This window comes from Bubalus bubalis, chromosome 11, assembly GCF_019923935.1.
Source record: "Bubalus bubalis isolate 160015118507 breed Murrah chromosome 11, NDDB_SH_1, whole genome shotgun sequence".
In the NCBI taxonomy this organism is placed as follows: Eukaryota; Metazoa; Chordata; class Mammalia; order Artiodactyla; family Bovidae; genus Bubalus; species Bubalus bubalis.
The window spans coordinates 93,158,783-93,178,920 of record NC_059167.1 but is presented as its reverse complement, the minus strand read 5'-3'; the positions used below and the strand labels follow the sequence as shown (position 1 = coordinate 93,178,920).

Here is a 20,138-nt window from a genome sequence, read left to right as displayed (position 1 = left end):
CTTCCCAACCCAGGAATCGAACCCAGGTCTCTCGCATTGTAGACAGACGCTTTACCGTCTGAGCCACCAGGGATAACTGAACCTACTTTGTGTAATGAGGATATTATTAAACAAACATATTTAAAAACACAGGCCATATTCCCAAAAGTCCTTTATAAACTAGAAGCTATACTTAAGCCCACAATTATGCCTCGATTTCACCAACATTTACTGTATATATAACATGTGTCAGGCACTGTGCTGGGCCATCTATAATGTACTGAAGTAGAGTTCTCTTCAGAGAATGTCACAGAACCAGCGCCACAGTCTAACCATCATTTATCCTCCACCCATCCAACAGATGCTCACTCAGCACCTAGCATGCATCAGGCATTGTACCGGGCACAGACAGTGCAATAAAAGACTCAGACTAGCCCTCAGGAGGGTCATAGTCTACCCAGGGAAGCTGCTTTTCATAGAAAGGGAATAATTCTTTCCTGCTGGGAAGAATGCTCAGGACTCTCCTTCAGACACACATGCTGTCTACAGCCAGACTTCTTACCAGAAAAAAAGGCAATTTGTCAACATGCGAGTAACAGAAATAGAGAAAGAACTGCACTCAGTTCAAGTCTTCAATGCATTTAATTACTTTGATTTGCTTTTCTTAAATCTTGCAAACCAGTGTCTATTTATACTTTATCACTTTCTATTCAGAAAGCATATATTTTGTCCAATCTACACTCAGTAAAAAGAGAAGGCTTATTATAACCTCTCTCACTAAGTCTTCTCCTTGCCTATTAACTGCTTGCGAGCTGCTGGCAGAAATGAATTCTCTTAATGTATTCTAATATTGGAATTTAAAAACCTCAATGTCGTAACAGTTAACCTCTGCAAGGAAAAGCTACCTCTCTTTAGCTGAAGATTCTTCATGAAATTTGATAATGGTTTCTATCTAATATATAAATATCAACCCTGCTTAGTTCTTGGAGAGACTTTACAGTACTGGACAGTAAACTCTCCTTCACTTCTTCAGTCTGGCAAAGTATGAGGACAGCAAGGTACTCGCCATGTGTATCAACCAAACGGCTGCAGGTGTGACAGATCGAGTAAATACAATGGAAAGATTTTACAAGGAAAGTGGCTGGTGTCGTTGGCACTGACTATACAGGGACACGATCAGAGAAGTTTGGAAACCCCAGCACTGTCCCACTGTGACCCAGCCGGGATGAACCGGACCAGTACGATCCTGAACCTAACACCCTCCTCCCCACCTCTTAGAGCACACTTCAGTGTCACCAAGGGCATACATGTGAGACACAATATTGATCACTTTAACTGTACTACCTTCTCATGTTTCATGCAAAACTAGTACAACTAAACTTCAAGCCAGCACTTACTCCCTTTCTATTTCTGGTACTACAGGACCAGTACAGTTAAGCTTCTGACATAGTTCCTGGCTAAATATTTGTTGAAACTATCTAACGTTTGTGTTAGAATACTTTTATTCATTTCTTTCAAATTCTTATTTATGTCTATTACTTTATTGAATAAATGAGAAAAATGCCTTTTAGCAACGTCTTAAGCTGGTACAGAAACAGAATTAAACATTCAGGTTTAGATATGTCCAGTAAGTTAGGCAATCACTTTATCTGCTTGTTTACAATGTTTCAGGGCTTCCCAGGGGGCTCAGTGGTAAAGAATCTGCCTGCCAAGCAGGAGACTCAGGTTCGATCCATGGATTGGGAAGACCTCCTGGAGAAGGAAATAGCTACCCGCTCCAGTTGCACTCATCTCACATGCTAGTAAAGTAATGCTCAAAATTCTCCAAGCCAGGCTTCAGCAATATGTGAACTGTGAACTTCCAGATGTTCAAGCTGGTTTTAGAAAAGGCAGAGCAACCAGAGATCAAATTGCCAACATCCGCTGGATCATCAAAAAAGCAAGAGAATTCCAGGAAAACATCTATTTCTGCTTTATTGACTATGCCAAAGCCTTTGACTGTGTGGATCACAATAAACTGTGGAAAATTCTGAAAGAGATGGGAATACCAGACCACCTGACCTGCCTCTTGAGAAATCTGTATGCAGGTCAGGAAGCAACAGTTAGAACTGGACATGGAACAACAGATTGGTTCCAAATAGAACAAGGAGTATGCCAAAGCTGTATATTGTCACCCTGCTTATTTAACTTATATGCGAGTACATCATGAGAAACTCTGGGCTGGAAGAAGCACAAGCTGGAATCAAGATTGCCAAGAGAAATATCAATAACCTCAGATATGCAGATGACACCACCCTTATGGCAGAAAGTGAAGAAGAACTAAAGAGCCTCTTGATGAAAGGGAAAGAGGAGAGTGAAAATGTTGGCTTAAAGCTCAACATTCAGAAAACGAAGATCATGGCATCTGGTCCCATCACTTCATGGCAAACAGACAGGGAAACAGTGGAAACAGTGACAGACTATTTTTTTGGGCTCCAAAATCGCTGCAGATGGTGACTGCAGCCATGAAATTAAAAGATGCTTACTCCTTGGAAGGAAAGCTATGACCAACCTAGACAGCATATTAAAAAGCAGAGTCATTACTTTGTCAACAAAGGTCCATCTAGTCAAAGCTATGGTTTTTCCAGTGGTCATGTATTGATGTGAAAGTTGGACTGTGAAGAAAGCTGAGCACCGAAGAATTGATGCTTTGGAACTGTGGTGTTGGAGAAGACTCTTGAGAGTCCCTTGGACTGCAAGGAGATCCAACCAATCCATTTTAAAGGAGATCAGTCCTGGGTGTTCATTGGAAGGACTGATGCTGAAGCTGAAACTCCAATACTTTGGCCACCTGATGTGAAGAGCTGACTCATTTGAAAAGACCCTGATGCTGGGAAAGATTGAGGGCAGGAGAAGAAGGAGACGACAGAGGATGAGATGGTTGGATGGCATCACCAACTCAATGGACATGGGTTTGGGTGGACTCCGGGAGTTGGTGACGGACAGGGAAGCCTGGCGTGCTGCAGTCCACAGTCCGTGGGGTTGCAAAGAGTCGGACACGACTGAGTGACTGAACTGAATTGAACCCACTCCAGTATTCTTGCCTAGAGAATTCCACGGGCAGAGAAGCCTGGTGGGCTACAGTCCATGGAGTCGCAAAGAGCTGGACACGACTGAGCAACTAAACGACGACAGTAAGAGGAGCGTGCTATTCACTACAGGTAACTAAGTCACGGATTTCTCCCGGATGACAGTTCCTAAACCGACCTAAACTGACAAGACAAAATGTGACCCAGGGAACAAGCCATTACATCAGATGTAGAGCCAACAATCATCGAAGAAGGAGAATATTTAGCTGAAAAACAGTGTTTGAGTTCATATTCTGGTGGGTGGCTGTAAGTGCCTCCCTACCCCATTTCCTAAGAAGGCGGAGGGGAAAGACTACAGCCAAGACGTCTAAACAGAGCCTCAGCCTGAATCACATACGGTACAGGTAACACGTCTGCTAGGTGCCATTTTTCTTTCTCCAATTTTAAGTATTTTTAAAAATTCCTCTAAGCTTGTTACTTGGTAGACTATAAACAATACCTTAGAAGAAGAAGAAGAAGAAGAAGAAAAGCCACTTTCATAATCTGCAGTCTATTGGAAAACCTTGTACTTCACTTAATAAATGAGAAATTATCCAATTCTTTCAAGGATCATCTAGAGCAGCATTGTCCAATGGAATTGAGCACGTAGTACATTATTTTGAATTAATTTATTTCCATAAATCCTATGGAATTATGTGAGCACGTAGTACATTATTTTGAAATTTTAGGTGCAATATTAAAAAAGAAAAGGAATTAATTGCAATAATATTAACTCAAGATAAACAAAATATTATCATTTTCATATCTAATCAATATAAAAAGTATTAAAATGCTGACATATTTTTTTCTAATACTTCAAAATATATATTTTGCATTTACAGCATATCTCAACTCAGGCGCTAAATTTTCCTCGGAAGCACTTAATCTAGATTTATATAATTCATAGTTGAAAAGCAGACTCCCAGTTGTTCCCACAAATACATAAAAGCTTACCAATAATTGAATATCAGCTCTAAACTGTAAAAGAACTGAAATGAAATAAAAAAAAATTCAGTGCGTCAGTCACACTAGCCATATTTCAAATTGCTTAAAAGCCAGATGCAGCCACCATGTTGGACAATACAGATCTAGAGCTTTCACTTTGCTTATCTGGTCAATTCTAGTAAGAGTTCCCCTGGACGAGGAAAGATCTGTTTACTTGTGAAGAAAATCCAGGAAGAACAAATCCCAATGCTCCCCGCTTCTAAATGAGCGAGTATCACATGGCAGGATATAGTCACTCTCAGTCTATTCATGACAAAGATGATCCTCCCTGGTCTAGACTAACATAATATGATAGAAACGGCAGTTCAAGAAGTTGAGGTTCAAACAGGAGACGTTTTAAAACCATGGATATTCTTTTGAGTTGGCCTCTCTGTCTCCCTTCTAAAAGGATCCCAGCAAAGTTACTGGCATATTTCTTGAGATTCACTAGGTACTTGTTCTGTACACCCTGCTCTACACATAATCATTTAATCTCACAGCAGTTCTATGAGATGGGGTGAGAGCCAGAGAGGGTGTTAATAATTTATTCAAGGTCATATACTTAATGATAAATTGCAGATCTAGGATTCAAGCTCAGAAATTCTGACTAGATTAAAAAAAAAAAAATGCCTGCCATTAGAAACCCCCTCATTCCAACCATATACCCTAAGTTCCTTCTTTTCAAAGGCTCTGCATAATTGTCCTGGAGTAGGCAGGGCAGAACAGAGTGGGGATCAGCTTTCACTTTACCAGTGAGGCACGGGAGCTGTCTGGCAGAGCCGACCTCCTCACCCTACATCCAAGACATCTGGCATCAGGAGCCAGGCCCAGGGTGCTTGCCATCTACAGTGTACCAACACACACTGCCATCTTTGCTACGTTCAGTCTTCCAAACCAGTTTGGAAGGAAGTCATATCCACACATGAAGAGATGAGGGTTCCATCAGGTAAAGAAGCCTGTCTTCGGTCACATGGCCAGCTCACACCACAGCTGGAATTCTAAGCCAGATCTGTGTCCGGCCAAGGTAGAGTCTCAGCCTAGGGCCTCCTGATGTCAAGGCTCTCCCCAAACCACAAAGACTCTCTCTGCTTCAGAGAAACCTTCCACCAAGTTGATATAACATGAGTGATTATAGGTCACAGAAGGCAGGATCAGATTTCTTTGTAATTCAGATGCTGTTAATCAGAGTGGTTGTTCTTATGTCCCTGATTTGATAATGTTTTATATATTTATACAGGATGAATCCACAATTCAAAAAAGAAAAAGAGAGATACACAGCAGGTTGGTTTTATCTGGTTAAATCTTCAGAGACAGGGATTTCAAGGGCATACACATCTTAGCTGTTGAAGGCGCTGGCAGAACGGAATTGGCTTTTCCCCGGAGCGGGACTGAACAGGCCAGCCTGGCACTGATCCAGAGTGACAACTCACAGAGGGGTATTAAATCATCATTGAACACCTCGGAAACATGGAGCCACTTAAGTTGGGGGTACACTCAACTCCTCACATAACGGGCAAAATGGCAACCAGACCTGTTTTCACTCAAGGAGACAGTGCTCTGAATGGAAATAAACACTCCTCAGCAGCACAGGCCTGTCTCTGTTGAGAATATTCCCCTCATAGAGCCATATGAGGAAAAGCAGGCCCCACACCCACCAACCCCATGTCGCCTGGCTGGCAGGCCTCTGCAAACCTGGATCTGAGCAGTGCATGGCAGACTGTTATTATCACCCAGCTTTTAAACAGGTTTCTGAACACCTGGTTCAGAACAGCACAGGTAATAAATCCCTTATTTTCAACATTCAGGAAGAGGTATGTATTTTTCATTAGTAGTCTTTGTTAATAGTTTCTCCCACCCCCACTAAATAAATACAGAGCAGGTATTTAAAGATGATCAGTTTGATAAAATGCCAACAGGACATCCACCTGTCTTGGGTCAGCCCTGGCTTTCCCACGAGCAGGAACTTTTCTCAAATAATTCCATAACTCATCAGAGCTTACAGTTTCCATTAAAGAAACAAAGAACCAGAAAAACAAGCCAAGCTTCCCCAGCTAACCCAACCAGCAGTCCTTAGGACAGTTTTAAGAACATTTGAGAAATCAGTACTTCAATTCATGATATTAACAGCAATTTTTCCTTCTCCAGAATCGAGAAAACTAAAAAGATAACCTTTCCACAAATGAGATGGTATCTGTGAAAATACTCTGCAAATCCCCTGCACACAGCGGACCCTCCTGGGCAGGGTGTCAGTCAGCCCGAAATACATAGCAAGCACTGCCTTCTCGGCCTGAGTCCCACCTGGAAGTTCGTAACAAGAACAAGGACCCTTGAGCAGCAGTCCCCAACCTTTTTGGCACCAGGGACCGGTTTCATGGAAGACAATTTTTCCATGGACTGAGGTGGGGGTGGGAATAGTTTCAGGATGATTCAAATGCATTACGTTTACTGTGCATTTTATTTCTATTATTAGGACATCAGCTCTACCTCAGATCATCAGGCATTAGATCCTAGAGGTTGGGGACCTGCCCTGCAGGCCAGGTTGAACAGGCCTCTGCCCTCTGAGAACCAGACTAGAGGAAAGTCTTTGAGAATGATTATTATTCCACTGCCTTGATTTCATTGAATGCATATTGTAGGAGGTTACTCAGCCTCAGTATTGTTACTAATATTCTCTCAAAGTGATGTTTATAAGTTAAAATCTATAGAGTTAATCATAAATCACTTATTGTTAGTCAATTGTTTTCAACTTCTATTTAAGCAAATCCTCTACCCAAGCTGTCTTCAAGTGATACAACTGGGTAATTTGAATTAGCCATCTCTTCTTCCCCTTTCAGAGAGAAATGATAACAAAGGGTGAATGGTCCACAGAGAAGCTCAAAAAGAAAGACAACTTAAAACCAGCTTTTCCCATTATAAAGAGCCCTGAAACTTGTTTATAAATGGTGACAGAACAAACCATGTCAGATTGAAGTAAGGAATTTACAACATTAAACTTAATAGCATTTATGAACCTTTACAGAGTCCTTTACAACATTCGTGTATGTCCATCAAAGTGGTGTATCTAGCAAAAAACAAAAATAAAAAAAAACTAGGGCCCAAAAGTTTGAAACACTGTACCTCTTTCAAGAAGTAAGTTGCTACCCACCTGGAAAGGGCATCTGATTTCATTGACTCACCTATTATATCTGTAGGAATGCTGAGAAGTCTCAATGAGCAACTTCAGAAAACTGCCACCTGGAGAAACAAATTGAACAAAGAATTACTTTTTACTTTAAACACACAAGGAAGACTTACCCTGCAATTTTATATCTCATTAAAATATGTGATGTTTCAAACATAGGTCCCCGGGATGCATATAAAGTTTGGCTTGTATTACAAAGGAGCCACCCCTTCCTAAGGACACTGATGTATTGACACAAGATCCAAGCCACTGGAGAACCAGAAAAGCTAAGAGCACAGCGAGGAAGGCCCCGGAACACGCACTGTACGGCGTCCTTCACAGCCTGCGGAGGGCACTTTACAAACACACACAAGAGGCCCAGACAATCCAGAAATGAATTGCAGGATGACACAGGAAATTATACATGAGGACTCTATCCTGGCAGCACTTTATATCCTTTTCACTTACTCTGCTGACTTCTTTTAAAGCTAAATTCACTAGCATGTCAATGACTGGAGACATGGAAAAATGGTCATTAAAAGTCTAATACAGTACATAGAAGAAGGATTTTTAATTAGTTTATCTCAAAATCAAGTATTCCTTTTGGTGTTCTCAAAGTCTTTAGGTAAACTTAGAAAATTATAAGCCCATTAAAACGATCATAAAATAGACCAAAATGTCTTTCGGCATTGCTTTGAAATATTAAACATAAATGGAACAAATTTCTAATGTAAAATGTCACAGTTGCCATTTGTTGGGAATGTATTGTACACCCAGGACTGTGTGGCACCAGACAGAGAGCATGTCCATTAACATATGATGAAAGAAGCAGAGAAATCTCCCAGTATCATTGAAAAGCAGGGTTTCCAAATCATGCTCTTTTCACTCTGCCATGTGGTCCCTTGAAAGCACCCCTTTCTCTCTCTCTATGCAGTCTATTCATCACCTCCCCAGATAGAAATCTGACATACCTTTATGTAAAAGTCTGGAAAAGAAATTGACTAGCAGATAAAATTAACCTGTGCTTTATGTATGTTTAAAAATATTTACCCTAATCATGCCCTGTAGGACTATAACATAATACAGTATATGAGTAAAAGCTTACATCCAGATAACTAGGTTAATATATGCAGCATTAACACTAACCCAGACTGGACCTGAGGTTGAAAAGCCAGCACGGGACTCAAAGGCTCCTCAGTCTAAAGAAACCATTTTAGTTCAGTTATAAACTTGAAGATACTTAATAATACTCCTTGGGTTTCAGTTAAGACAAATACACACATAAAAGAATTCTGAACTCATAAGGCCTTTTGTTATATAATAGCTTAGGGGAGTTATGATTTCTTTAAAAAGTTCTTTATAAGTTAGTTACTAGTTAAATTTCAAGCATTTCCCACAGTTTAATTTTACCCCTTCAGGGAACATCGTGGGAAGTCATGATCAGTATTTTTACCTGGAAATAGCTTCTGCGAAATAAGCCAGTAGGCTTATTATGAATGGGTCTGTTAGAAATGAAGTCTTGATCAATGTTTCATTATCTCTAAAAGCCAAATGGGCTACAAAAATACTTGAATTAGGACACTTTCAAATCAAAGATAACATTTAAAAATCTCTTTTGTTACTATAACACAAGCAAAGCTCTGGCCAGTTAAGACAGAATTCTGGAGGCCCTAACAGCAACAGAAAAGGCAGAGTTGAATCTTGTGTGTGCATGCTCAGTCGCGTCTGACTCTTTGTGACACCCTGGAAGGTAGCCCACCAGGCTCCTCTGTCCAAGGGGATTCTCCAGGCAAGAACACTAGACTGGGTTGCCAGGCCCTCCTTGAAGCAATCTTCCCCACCCAGAGGTCGAACCCGAGTCTCTCAAGTCTCCTGCATTGGTAGGAGGGTTCTTCACTACTAGTGCCCTGGGAAAATCATCCCAATCCCCACTTAAAGTTTTCCAAACTCACACCGCAAAGAAAAAAACACCTCTGGTAATACATCAGTTCAGTTCAGTCCCTGAGTTGTGTCAGACTCTTTGCGACCCCATGGACTGCAGCACGCCTAGGCCTCCCCGTCCATCACCAACTCCCAGAGATTACTCAGACTCATGTGCATCGAGTCGGTGATGCCATCCAACCATCTCATCCTCTGTCATCCCCTTCTCCTCCCGCCTTCAATCATTCCCAGCATCAGGGCTTTTTCAGTAATACATAAATTTGGCCTAAGGTCCAGAGAAGTAAGGTATTTGGGAGTAACCTTTCAGTATCATGATAAAGCTTTTCTGACAACCAAGTCACATCTTGTGAAATTACCAAAGTGATCAGAAAGATAAACGATGCCAATTCGGTTACTACATTTGCTTGGTAAACAAGATGTTACAGTTTATTTTTATTTTTTGATGCTACTTAAAAAAAGTACAGTAGACTAAAAAATGTTATATCAGAGCCCTCAAAAGTTCATAAAAAATATTTAATGTGTTACACATTAGCTGTTGGGCACTGCTCTATTGTGCTTCATGGAAATTAACTCATTTATTTCTCACAAAAACTCTAAAGTAGGTTCTAACCAATGTTCTTTTAAAAGATTAAGCAGACAAAGAGAAGTTTAAAGAATTTTCCAAGAGTTACATGGCGTATAGAAGTGAATATTTGAATTCACATACATTATCATATTTAACAGCTATATAATATAGGCAGGGCAGAAAATTTTAGTCCATTTTAAACCTGAGGGAAATTAATTCTCAAGAGTAATGACTGACTTCCTCAAAGTCACACTGCTCATCAGTAAGTCCACTTGTAGATTAATAGTCCACTGAGCTATTTCAATTATTCCTAGCCCAATAAATGCAGGTATTATTTCTTCTAGCAATAATTCTTTAAAAAAAAAAAAAAGAAAAAATTAAACCACTATATTTTTGCTCATGAAGGAGTTAAAAGTTCTTGCTTCCCATTCATCCCCATTTGGTCCCCTGCCCTTTGGTTCCACTTCCGGAGATCAGGAGTAGAAACAATAGCCGCCTTCAGAGCTGGAGCCAGCACCCACGTGACAGGCCCCAGCTCTTATTTATTGAATTGAATTGCCAAAAACAGGAAGCTGAGTTTAAGACCCCTTCTCAGTTATAAATTTCTACAACTTGACATATGCACTGATTTGAATTGTTTCGTGTTACTCTGTAAAACTAGAACCAAGAAGTGTAAATTATCTTGGAAGTTAGGAGACTGGGTTTCAGCTTAACTGAAGAAAGAATGTCATCAGAAACAGCTGTCCCAGCGAGGTCCAGGCTGCCTCTGGGTGGGTGAAGGGGCAGCTGCTTGTGAGCACAGATACCCGTAGAAGGGAAAGCTTCAGTAACCGTCCTTGGCAGAAAGAGGCATTTCAGGGACCCTGTGCAAGTTCACCAAACCCATCCTTGGCGAGAATGGGGCTCCCACAGCAGAGCACTGCGTAAGTTACAGGACACTGTGCAATTCATTTGCTCACTTGATCCACAGTAGGAGTAGAGGTCGCTGGAGTTGGGGTGGGAGCAGACCTTATTTATCATCCCCACTTTACAGAGTAGGCAACTGAACAACTTAAGTTGAATCACACAGTAAATGCTAGAATCTGGGCTCCAACCTAGGACCTGTGACTCCCAAGTCCAGTGTCTTTCCAACCAAGAAACATTGCAGCAACCAAGACCCGATGCTTTTAAACCATCATACTTAATTTATCAAGGACAGGGGCGATGATGGCCCCCAAAGATGTAAAGCATGGAGGTGAATACCAAAGGAGATTAGCCAAATATGCTAAGACCCCTACTATTTCACAAAGCATCCCTCCTAGTTCACTAAAGAAGTTCTCTGTATTTTTGGTAGACACACTTCTCTAAGGCTCTGCTTCCATGTGTCAGCTAAAGGAATTGTCCAAATCCTACTTTAGTGTGCTATGTTGATATAATATATGCTTGGGGAATTCGGTTCGCATTTTAAGGGAAGTTGCTGGCAGCATAGTAAACAAAAAGAGCGGTGTCCAGTTTCTGCATCAAAGTATAAACTGTCACTCAAAGACTAGGCTGACAGTTTTTTTTTTAAAAGTCAATGAAATGCACTGACTTTTCTGACAACAGGTCTGAGATAACCTCACACTTGGGTCTGACAAAAGGAATTTAACAGAAATGGGTCAGCCGTTGAAGGACTGCTGAACTTACAAGGTTTTCCAAGAAAGATGTAAGAGTGTCAAATTTCATAACCTGTCTACCAAGTAGAGAGGATGGCAGATTGCCAAAGGCTGGACTGTGTTAAATCGTGTGAAACGCTGGGAACCTGAACCTCTCCAATGCCTGCCCCATCACTCAGCCACACAGGGAATGACCGAAGTGCAAGTTTTCAAAGACCTCACAGACTATAAGCCAAATGTTCATCACAGAAGCTTCCTTTCACTCTTAAGGAAGGAGAAATGATTCAATTCAAAAGTCCTGACATCAACATGAAGCTCTTAAAGGGTGAGGTTTAAAATATCTGGGCACCACAGAATAGCCTACCAATGAGCCGGCAACCAGTGAGACTCAATTAGACTGCCTCTGAACACGACAGGTTTGCGCGCCAAGCCTGCTATTGCTACGCACGCAGAGCCAGGCTATGTCCATTCACGTGACTGTCGGTCATTCCCCAACATTCAGTTATAAATCTACCAGACCGGGAGCTCCTTGTGAAGAAATTTAACTCTAGCTTACTGGGATTTTATCTCCTACACTGAGCACAGCACAAGGCAGGGGGCACATTTCAGGAATGTCTACTGTGTAAACCAATGGATGACTGCATTAGGAAAATGTCCCACAGGTCACCATAAAAAGCAGGATACGGGGAAGACGGAACGCTGGGTTTATAGCATGGAGAAGATGATCAGGCAGAGGTGTCAGCAGGATTCCAGAAGGAGGAGAAAGCCCCAGAGGCACCAGAGGACATAGAGGGCATGGGAGGAACAGGGGGCGATGGCCACACTGGCCTCTCAGGGCGGTCCTCAAGTGGGCACATTTTCGACACACCAGTTGTCTGCATCACAGCACTGTTTACAACAGCTAGGACACAGAAGCAACATAGAGGGCCATTGACAGATGAACGGATAAAGAAGTTGTGGTACATGTACACAATGGGGTATTACTCAGCCATTAAAAGGAATGCATTTGACTCAGTTCTAACGAGGTGGATGAACCTAGAGCCTATTATACAGAGTGAAGTAAGAAAGACAAATATCATAGATTAATGCATATATATGGAAACATATATATATATATTCCAGGACTGATACATATATATATATGTATATATATATCTTTGCAGGGCAGCAATGGAGACGCAGATATAGAGTACAGATTTGTGGACACAGGAAGGAAGGAGAGGGTGGGATGAACTGAGAGGGTAGCACAGAAACATATACATTACCATATGTAAAATTAGACAGCCAGTGGAAATTTGCTGTGTGGCGCAGGGAGCTCAATCTGGTGCTCTGTGAAAACCCAGAGGGGGTGGGATGGGGTGGGAGATGGGAGGGAGCTTCAAGAGGGAGGGGTCAGACATACGCCGACGGCCGATCTGTGTTGATGTACGGTAGAAACCAACACAATATTCTAAAGCAATTATCCTCCAATTAAAAACAGAAAAAATCAATGTCTGGACCAACCTCCATGAATGTATTCTGTCCTGGAATAGCCTTAGAATACAGGTGGTGGAGGAGAGTGTGTGCATAATTAAAAAGCTCTTTAATTCTGAAAAACTTTCCTCTGAGTGACAACCACCCTTAATATTCTTGTTTATTTTTTAAACTTGAATATAGGCATATGATCATTTTGCAAAAGAGAAGCAGTTGTGAATATAGTCAGGCACTGGCAATGAGCAAACCTCATCAAATAACCCAACATCACTTGTTCAAGAACAGATCATTTCAGACCGACAGATCCAGTCATCACAGACGGGCAGGTGAGCACAGCACGCCCAGGGCACACGCCAGGCCAAAAGGCAGCCCACAACGAACTTGGACTCTAAGTGCTATAAGCCCTTTCTGTTTGACATTTCTTAGCAGCCTGCATTCCAAATCTGGGCATAAGCCTTAAGTAATAACAGACTAGTGTTCTGAAAAACAGATGCCAAGATTTAAACTCAAAATAAAGAAAGTCTACTTATTCAAAAGCTTTCCAAAGAGGGTAATATGGACTCACACAGGCCAAGGCATATGTACAGCAAGTAAAGACACTGCTCCAAGGCTGGCCATCAATGATAAACCCTGTGAAGTCCAGGAATGAGCCTGTTTGACCTGAGGAATGCTTCTCGAAGATTCTCACATGGCATTGCCATCACAGAAGTGAAGCTCATTGAGGCGTAGGGCTGTTACACCATCAAAACAGGCCAGCTCACCATCCTGGAAATGCCTTTCCTTTAAAGGATTTGCGATTACCCAAAAACACAGGAAAGAAATCAGAGAAAAGGAGACTGTCTCTAAGCGAGACAGCTCTACTGATAGGATTGTTTGCTTTTGAAAACCCAGCTTAAATACTTACCCTTTTCATTATCTTACATGTGCATGGAAGCATTTACCTGTCCGTTATTTTATCCACTCTCGACCCAGAAATTACTGGGCACCTGGGGAGGCATCTGCCAGGCGCTGAGGGGACCAAAACGAGGCTGTATTTGCTACTTTCCAGGAAAGGACTTCCTCTCATGTGCTGCTAGCAACCGTCTGCCTAGATGCCCTGGCACTGCGCCCCCAAGACCCTGCAGGAAGGGCTGGGAACTGTGGCTTACACCACAATGTATGTGGGTCACCGCTGGCTTTAATATCTGAAGCTTCCGTCTTCAGAATCAAAGGCTTTGAGCTTTGCTAAATCTTGGACCTTAGTGAGCAGGTAACGGGATTTTGGTGGTGCAGAGACAATGAAAAGGATCTTCATTTATACCACAGACAAGGTCACCAGGGTACGAGTGAGGACACCCTCTGAATGAAGGCTGGAGAACAAAGTCACTTCAAACATTAACTGCATGAAAACCATACAACATAGCTTTGATCACTTTCAGGGACAAACAGTTCGAGAAATTTGTAAAAATCCATATCACAACAAAGTAAAGGGGACATGAACCTTTGATAAAATATCCTTAGGACGCTTATGATGGCAGTAAATCTCACACAGTAACATACAGTATAACATCAGTAAAAGTCACTCCCAACACTCCTTGGCAGAGGAGCCGTGTAACAGGGCCTGCTTACGACAAACCACCAGCCCACAAGGAAGAAGGAAGCCCCGCAGCTGCGCCCCAGGGAGAGACGGAAGGAGGCATGCTGAGGATCTGAGCTCGTCAACCAGCTCTGCTTACCTGAGCAGGCGAACCTGAGCACCACAGAGAAATGCAAAGATTTGGTATTAAAGAATAAAAACGATTATTACACCAGAATTCTTGTCATGGAATCTGCCTTCTAAACAAAACTTCAAGTGGGAGGTGGCTGAAACCTGCCCTGACAAATTAGAGAAGAGGAAGGCAAACCCAGTAAAACCAAAATAATGCCAAAGCTGCATATGGAAGACGCCAGATCGTTCCAGCAGGGTCCCCACTGCACATTCATCCCAGTCCCAGTGAGTGTCCAGAACCAGGGTGACCCCAGAGCCCATGTCCCTTCACTTAAGAGAGCCAACCTGTCCTTCCCCCAAGACAGCTTCACCCTGGGTCAGAAGCAAAGGTCAGCCCCACCCGCTCTCCCTCAGCTTCTGGGGTCACTAGGTCCCTTCCTGGGGGCACAACACAGCAGAGTTTATTCTCAAAACACATAATGACTGATCTTCCAGTGAAGCTGTCAGAGGCTTCTGCAATAGCCTCAGATAAGGAATCCTTGCTGAAGCTGTCTTTAAAAGTCAGAAAAGGACACAGGATAAGGGGGACATAAGGAAGGAACATTCTTGGTGTGGGGTTACCTGGGAAAGGGATAAAGGGGAAAACCCAAGATTCTTTCTCCCTTTTGTTCTTTCCCAAGGACAGCATTCAAGGTCAGATTAACGAATTTATCCTCTTAGAACACTCACCTATTTCCAGGTCACCTAAGTTTGCTGACCACTCCCCATTACAAGTCACAGTGCTGTGCTCCCCTTCTTGGTGGGCTGGTTTGACCCCAAATCTGATGCTATGTCTTCCAAATCAGTCCCTGTTTACCTCTATGTGCCCCTACCCCCCAACTCCACACGTGGAACTCTGCTTAAGACCAACCTCAAGTGTAATCTTCTGCGAGACCAACTAACTCTAAACGTACTTTTGCCTTTGCCTTCTTCCCATCTGCTTCTTCTCAGAGCCCATGCAGACTTCTAGGCATGACTGTGCCACACCCAGCACACTGGGTAATAATTATTTCCTTATCTGGTTCCCAGGTCCAAGTACATCCATCTGCTGGCTAAGTACATCTTTACAAGCTATGGCTTGGGCAACATTAAAAAAAATGGTCATGACTCAGTCCTTGAGTAGCAAGAATTAACAGGCCTGCCTCCAGATCACAGATATGCATATGGCTTTTCCCCACTTCATTCAAGTCTCTGTGCAAATACCACCTCCTTCCCTGACCGTGCTCGCTGAAGAGTGCAACACACATCCTCGTGGTCTCCAGAACCCTCACCCTGCTGTATTTTTCTCCAGGTGTCTCACCACTGCCTGACAGCCATCCACACAAAAGGATGAATGGGTAGATACAGACATGTCTAGATATATAGGTATTGTTGTTGTTCAGTCGCCTGGTCGTGTCCAAGCCCTTGCTACCCCATGGACTGCAGCATGCCAGGCCTCTCTGTCCTTCATCATCTTCTGAAGTTTGCCCAAGTTCATGTCCATTATTGGTGATGCCATCCAGCCATCTCATCCTTTGATTGCCCTCTTCTTCTGCCCACAATCTTTCCCAGCATCAGGGACTTTTCCAATGAGTCATCTGTTCACATCAGATGACCAAAATACTGGATTTTGAGCTTCAGTATCAGTCCTTCCAATGAGTATTCAGGGTTGATTTCCCTTAAGATTGACTGGTTTGATCTCCTTGCTGTCCAAGGGACTTTCAGGAGTCTTTTCCAGCACCACAGTTCAAAGGCATCGATTCTTTGGTGCTCTGCCTTCTTTATGGCCCAACTCACAACTGTACGTGACCACTGGGAAGCCCACTGCCTTGACTATATGGACCTTTGTCGGCAGAGAAATGTCTCTGCTTTTTAAAACACTGTCTAGGTTTGTCATAGATTTCCTTCCAAGAAGCAACTGTCTTCTGATTTCATGGCTGCAATCACCATCTGCAGTGATTTTAGAGCCCAAGAAGAGGAAATCTGTCATTACTTCCACATTTTCCCCCTCTATTTGCTATGAAGTAATGGGGCTGGATGCCATGATCTTAGTTTTTCTAAAATTTAGTTTTAAGCTGGCTCTTTCACTTTCCTCACTCTCAGCAAGAAACTCTTTAGTTCCTCTTTTCTTTCTGCTATTAGAGTGGTATCAGCCACATATCTGAGGTTCTTGACACTTCTCCCAATAGATAGGTATAGATATAGTTTTTTATTATTTTGTTTAAGTTAGTTGTTTGTCCACTAAAGTGCAAGCTCCATTAAAGCAAAGCCTTGAATATGCTTGAGTCTGTCCATATAGGACACCTAATATCTGGACTAGCACCTGAGACAGAGTGAGTTCTCAGTGTCAGTTGATGAATACATGTAGAGGAAGATGGTAATGTCTGGATCAAGATAAGAAAGTCAGGGGGAAAAAGGAGATCACGTGAGGGTAGCCTCTATCTGCTCATTGAGGCTTTTCAAGTTTGAAGTATAGCTGTCCCTCTGTATTGGCAGGTTTTAACCCAAAGCTGGTTGAATCTGTGGGTGCAAAACACAGGGATATGGAGGGCCAACCATAACTGGTTAGGTGGCCAATTAGGGGGGATGCCAGTAGGCAAAGTGCAGGAACTGAAGAGTTTAGAGCAGTCCACAGAATTTGGGAAATTATCAGGAGGTGACTGAAGTCATAGTTAAGGGTGAGATTATCCCAGAGTAAGGGAAGAGCTGACTATTGTGTAGTTAAAAAAAAAATAAAATTAATAGCATCTACCTTACAGAGATGCATACTAAAGGAGTGAATACAAGTGAAATAGCTGGTCTGTCTCCTCCAGGCTTAGCCAAATTACTCCAGACAGAAGGTGCTCAACAATGCTTTGCGATATACGAACAACTCGTCAGACTAAGACCGACGATCCTTAGTGCCACTCTACTCTCAAAGCATTGATTCAAGCATCGTATATGTACAGGAGGCTCTTTTCCTTGTGTAGCATTCTGAGTTACTCCAGTCTAACCAGTCTGATTAAGAGATACTCCAGCATTACCCACCGTGTGAACTAACGCTGTATTATTATGTGTTGTTCCAGCAGTGGAAAGCAGGCATCAGGAACACAAGTACTCAGAATGCGGCATAAAAGGGAAAAGTTCATTCCCACCAGGTTGGTGAACACGAGCATCTAACGTGCCGCAAGCACTCTTATCGCAGATTTGAACGTAAATTCCCTGGGAGAAGAACTTCCTGGCAAAAAACTTAGTGACAAATACGGCATTTGAGCCAAACTCAGAAGATGAGTCAAGTGGAAAGGTCCAATTTCAGGAAAAAAAAATCACTGGTTGGTTTAGGTGGTTTGCTTTTAAGTTTGTGACTAACTGCCGCTTAACTAAAAATAACCACCCAGAGTTGGTGCTGGGGAAACAGATGTCACCGCGAGTGTGCCATTCAGAAGAGTTAGTCAAGGAGCCAAAGGAAGGCCCAACGCTGCCACACACACCCGCTGAAGCAACTGGGTGGAGTGCCCGCCCCAAGCGCGGCTGCAGAGGGTCCTTCGGCACGGGGCCCTGGGGTGTCGCCCCAAGCGCGGCTGCAGAGGTCCTTGGGCACGGGGCCCTGGGGTGTCGCTGGCGGGTCGGAGGAGCAGGCGTGTGTCCCCAGCCAGGACTTCAGTCTCTGTGGTTATCTTTTTTTTTAATGTTAAAATTCCACTGAAAATTTTGTTTGTTGAAAGCACTTGCTATTAAAACAAACACTTTGGAAGCCACTGGCGTGAAGCAAATTAATTCTGGGGATAAAACCCAACAGATGTCTTAAAATTCTAACTTTTATACCCATTTTCACCACTGGCTCGAGAGCAGGACCATATACTGTGAGGATTGGTTGCTGCAGAGATTAAGAAGTACGTAAGGCTTATACTTCTGTAATGTTTACAAAAATGAACATGTCTCTTCTCAAAAAAGTGTTGGAGATACTTTAGCTCAGATGACTTGTTTTTTCTATCTTTCATAGAAAACAAATGACAGATGAAGCTAACTGCTTCCCTGGGCAAAGATGAAATCCCACGTAGGCTTCATACATGACTGTATTTATGCTAAGAAACAAGAGAAACTGTTCCATCTTTAATTAGTAGTAAGATCTATTCATACAGAACCATTCTCTGGGGGAACTGTGAGCACTGGAATCATATTTTTAAAAACAACTTTCATAAGATTCCTGTACGCTATTCTTTTACAGATGAAAACCAAGTGTCTTCAATTTCAATTACAAAGTGGTGTTTCAGTGAAGAAATGAGAACAGCTACAGAGAACAATGGGTTTCAAGGGGTTAAAATACAAACAGATCTATTTTCTAACGCCAGCCCTTCTCCCAATTCCCAAAAGAGGAGGAGGCCGGCATTCACAAGAACTATAGAGCATTATTTCAGTAATCTCTACTGTAACTTAGCCTTGAGAGTTCTGTCTTCAAACTGGAAAGACCCACAGTCAGAATTCACTGAGACCCTGGCTCACAAAGAGTAGTTTCGCTTCTCCTCAAGGCTGTTCAAGATGGAGACTGTGTACTCCCCCAACCCCCATCCCCTACCCACAAGATAAGACGCCAAGCCCTCCCTGACCAGGACCTGCCTGCAAGGTCCTGGGAGGAAAAGCTGAGTTCAGATATCCTTCCAGGCTCTCTGACCCTCCCTGTGACCCCTGGCACACATGTGAGGAGCAGCTGGTCAGGGTTAAAAGTACAGTCTGGCTCCAGAACCCTGCCCAGTTAACTGGCCCACTGAGCGAATGACTGAACCCTGACCTTGGCCGCACCATCCCCATTCTCTTAACCAAACGTGTTAACTGGCTGCAGATTTTTTAACTAGGCCTCAGTGCATTTTTCTCACACACACACACACAGACAGGACAGAACTTTCTCTAGCGAGGGAACATCATTTTATTTGTCAACAGCCCAGTGTGGGCATGTGTGCTTAGTCACTCAGTTGTGTCTGGCTCTTTGCAACCCCATGGACCGTAGCCCGCAAGGCTGCTCTGCCCATGGGATTTCCCAGGCAAGAATACTGGAGTGGGTCACCTTTTCCCCTTCTAGGGGATCTTCCAGTCTGCAGGAATCGAACCTGCATCTCCTGCATTTGCAGGCAGATTCTTACCCACTGAGCCACCTGGGAAGCTCTAATAGCCAAGGACTTACAGCAAATTCGACTGCAGTCAATGGTTAAACAGCAACCCCCAACTGGCTCAAACCCCGCCGTCTGCTCCCACTCCCATGTGTTAGAGGATGCCTCACTGAAATCTCCAGAAAACACTCTCTTCAGAGACATTTCTTCTGCTGCATGACTTCTGGTTCCTGTGCTCTCATTTACATGAACCCTTCACGCTGGCAGGGGACAATCCTTCCTTGAGCCAGGTCTCCTGTTTCCCGTGTCTGCATTCCTCAGTCACTGAACTTTTCACTGCCTCAGAGCTCTGTGTACACTTCAGAACTGCTGACTGTTCAGATCAGATCAGATCAGTCGCTCAGTCGTGTCCGACTCTTTGAGACCCCATGAATCGCAGCACGCCAGGCCTCCCTGTCCATCACCAACTCCCGGAGTTCACTCAGACTCACGTCCATGGAGTCAGT

The 20,138-nt window shown here is 43.1% G+C and overlaps 1 protein-coding gene across 2 annotated transcripts in view; it reads right to left on the bottom strand.

Annotated features, from left to right (window-relative positions):
- LHFPL2 (LHFPL tetraspan subfamily member 2) overlaps positions 1–20,138 on the bottom strand; it is a 176,840-nt gene that overhangs the window by 83,716 nt on the left and 72,986 nt on the right. For both annotated transcript variants that reach the window (XM_044925447.1, XM_044925452.1), the window contains one exon: positions 7,247–7,304. In XM_044925447.1, the coding sequence (XP_044781382.1) occupies positions 7,247–7,304 (58 nt within the window). The remainder of the gene's footprint in view (positions 1–7,246; positions 7,305–20,138) is intronic.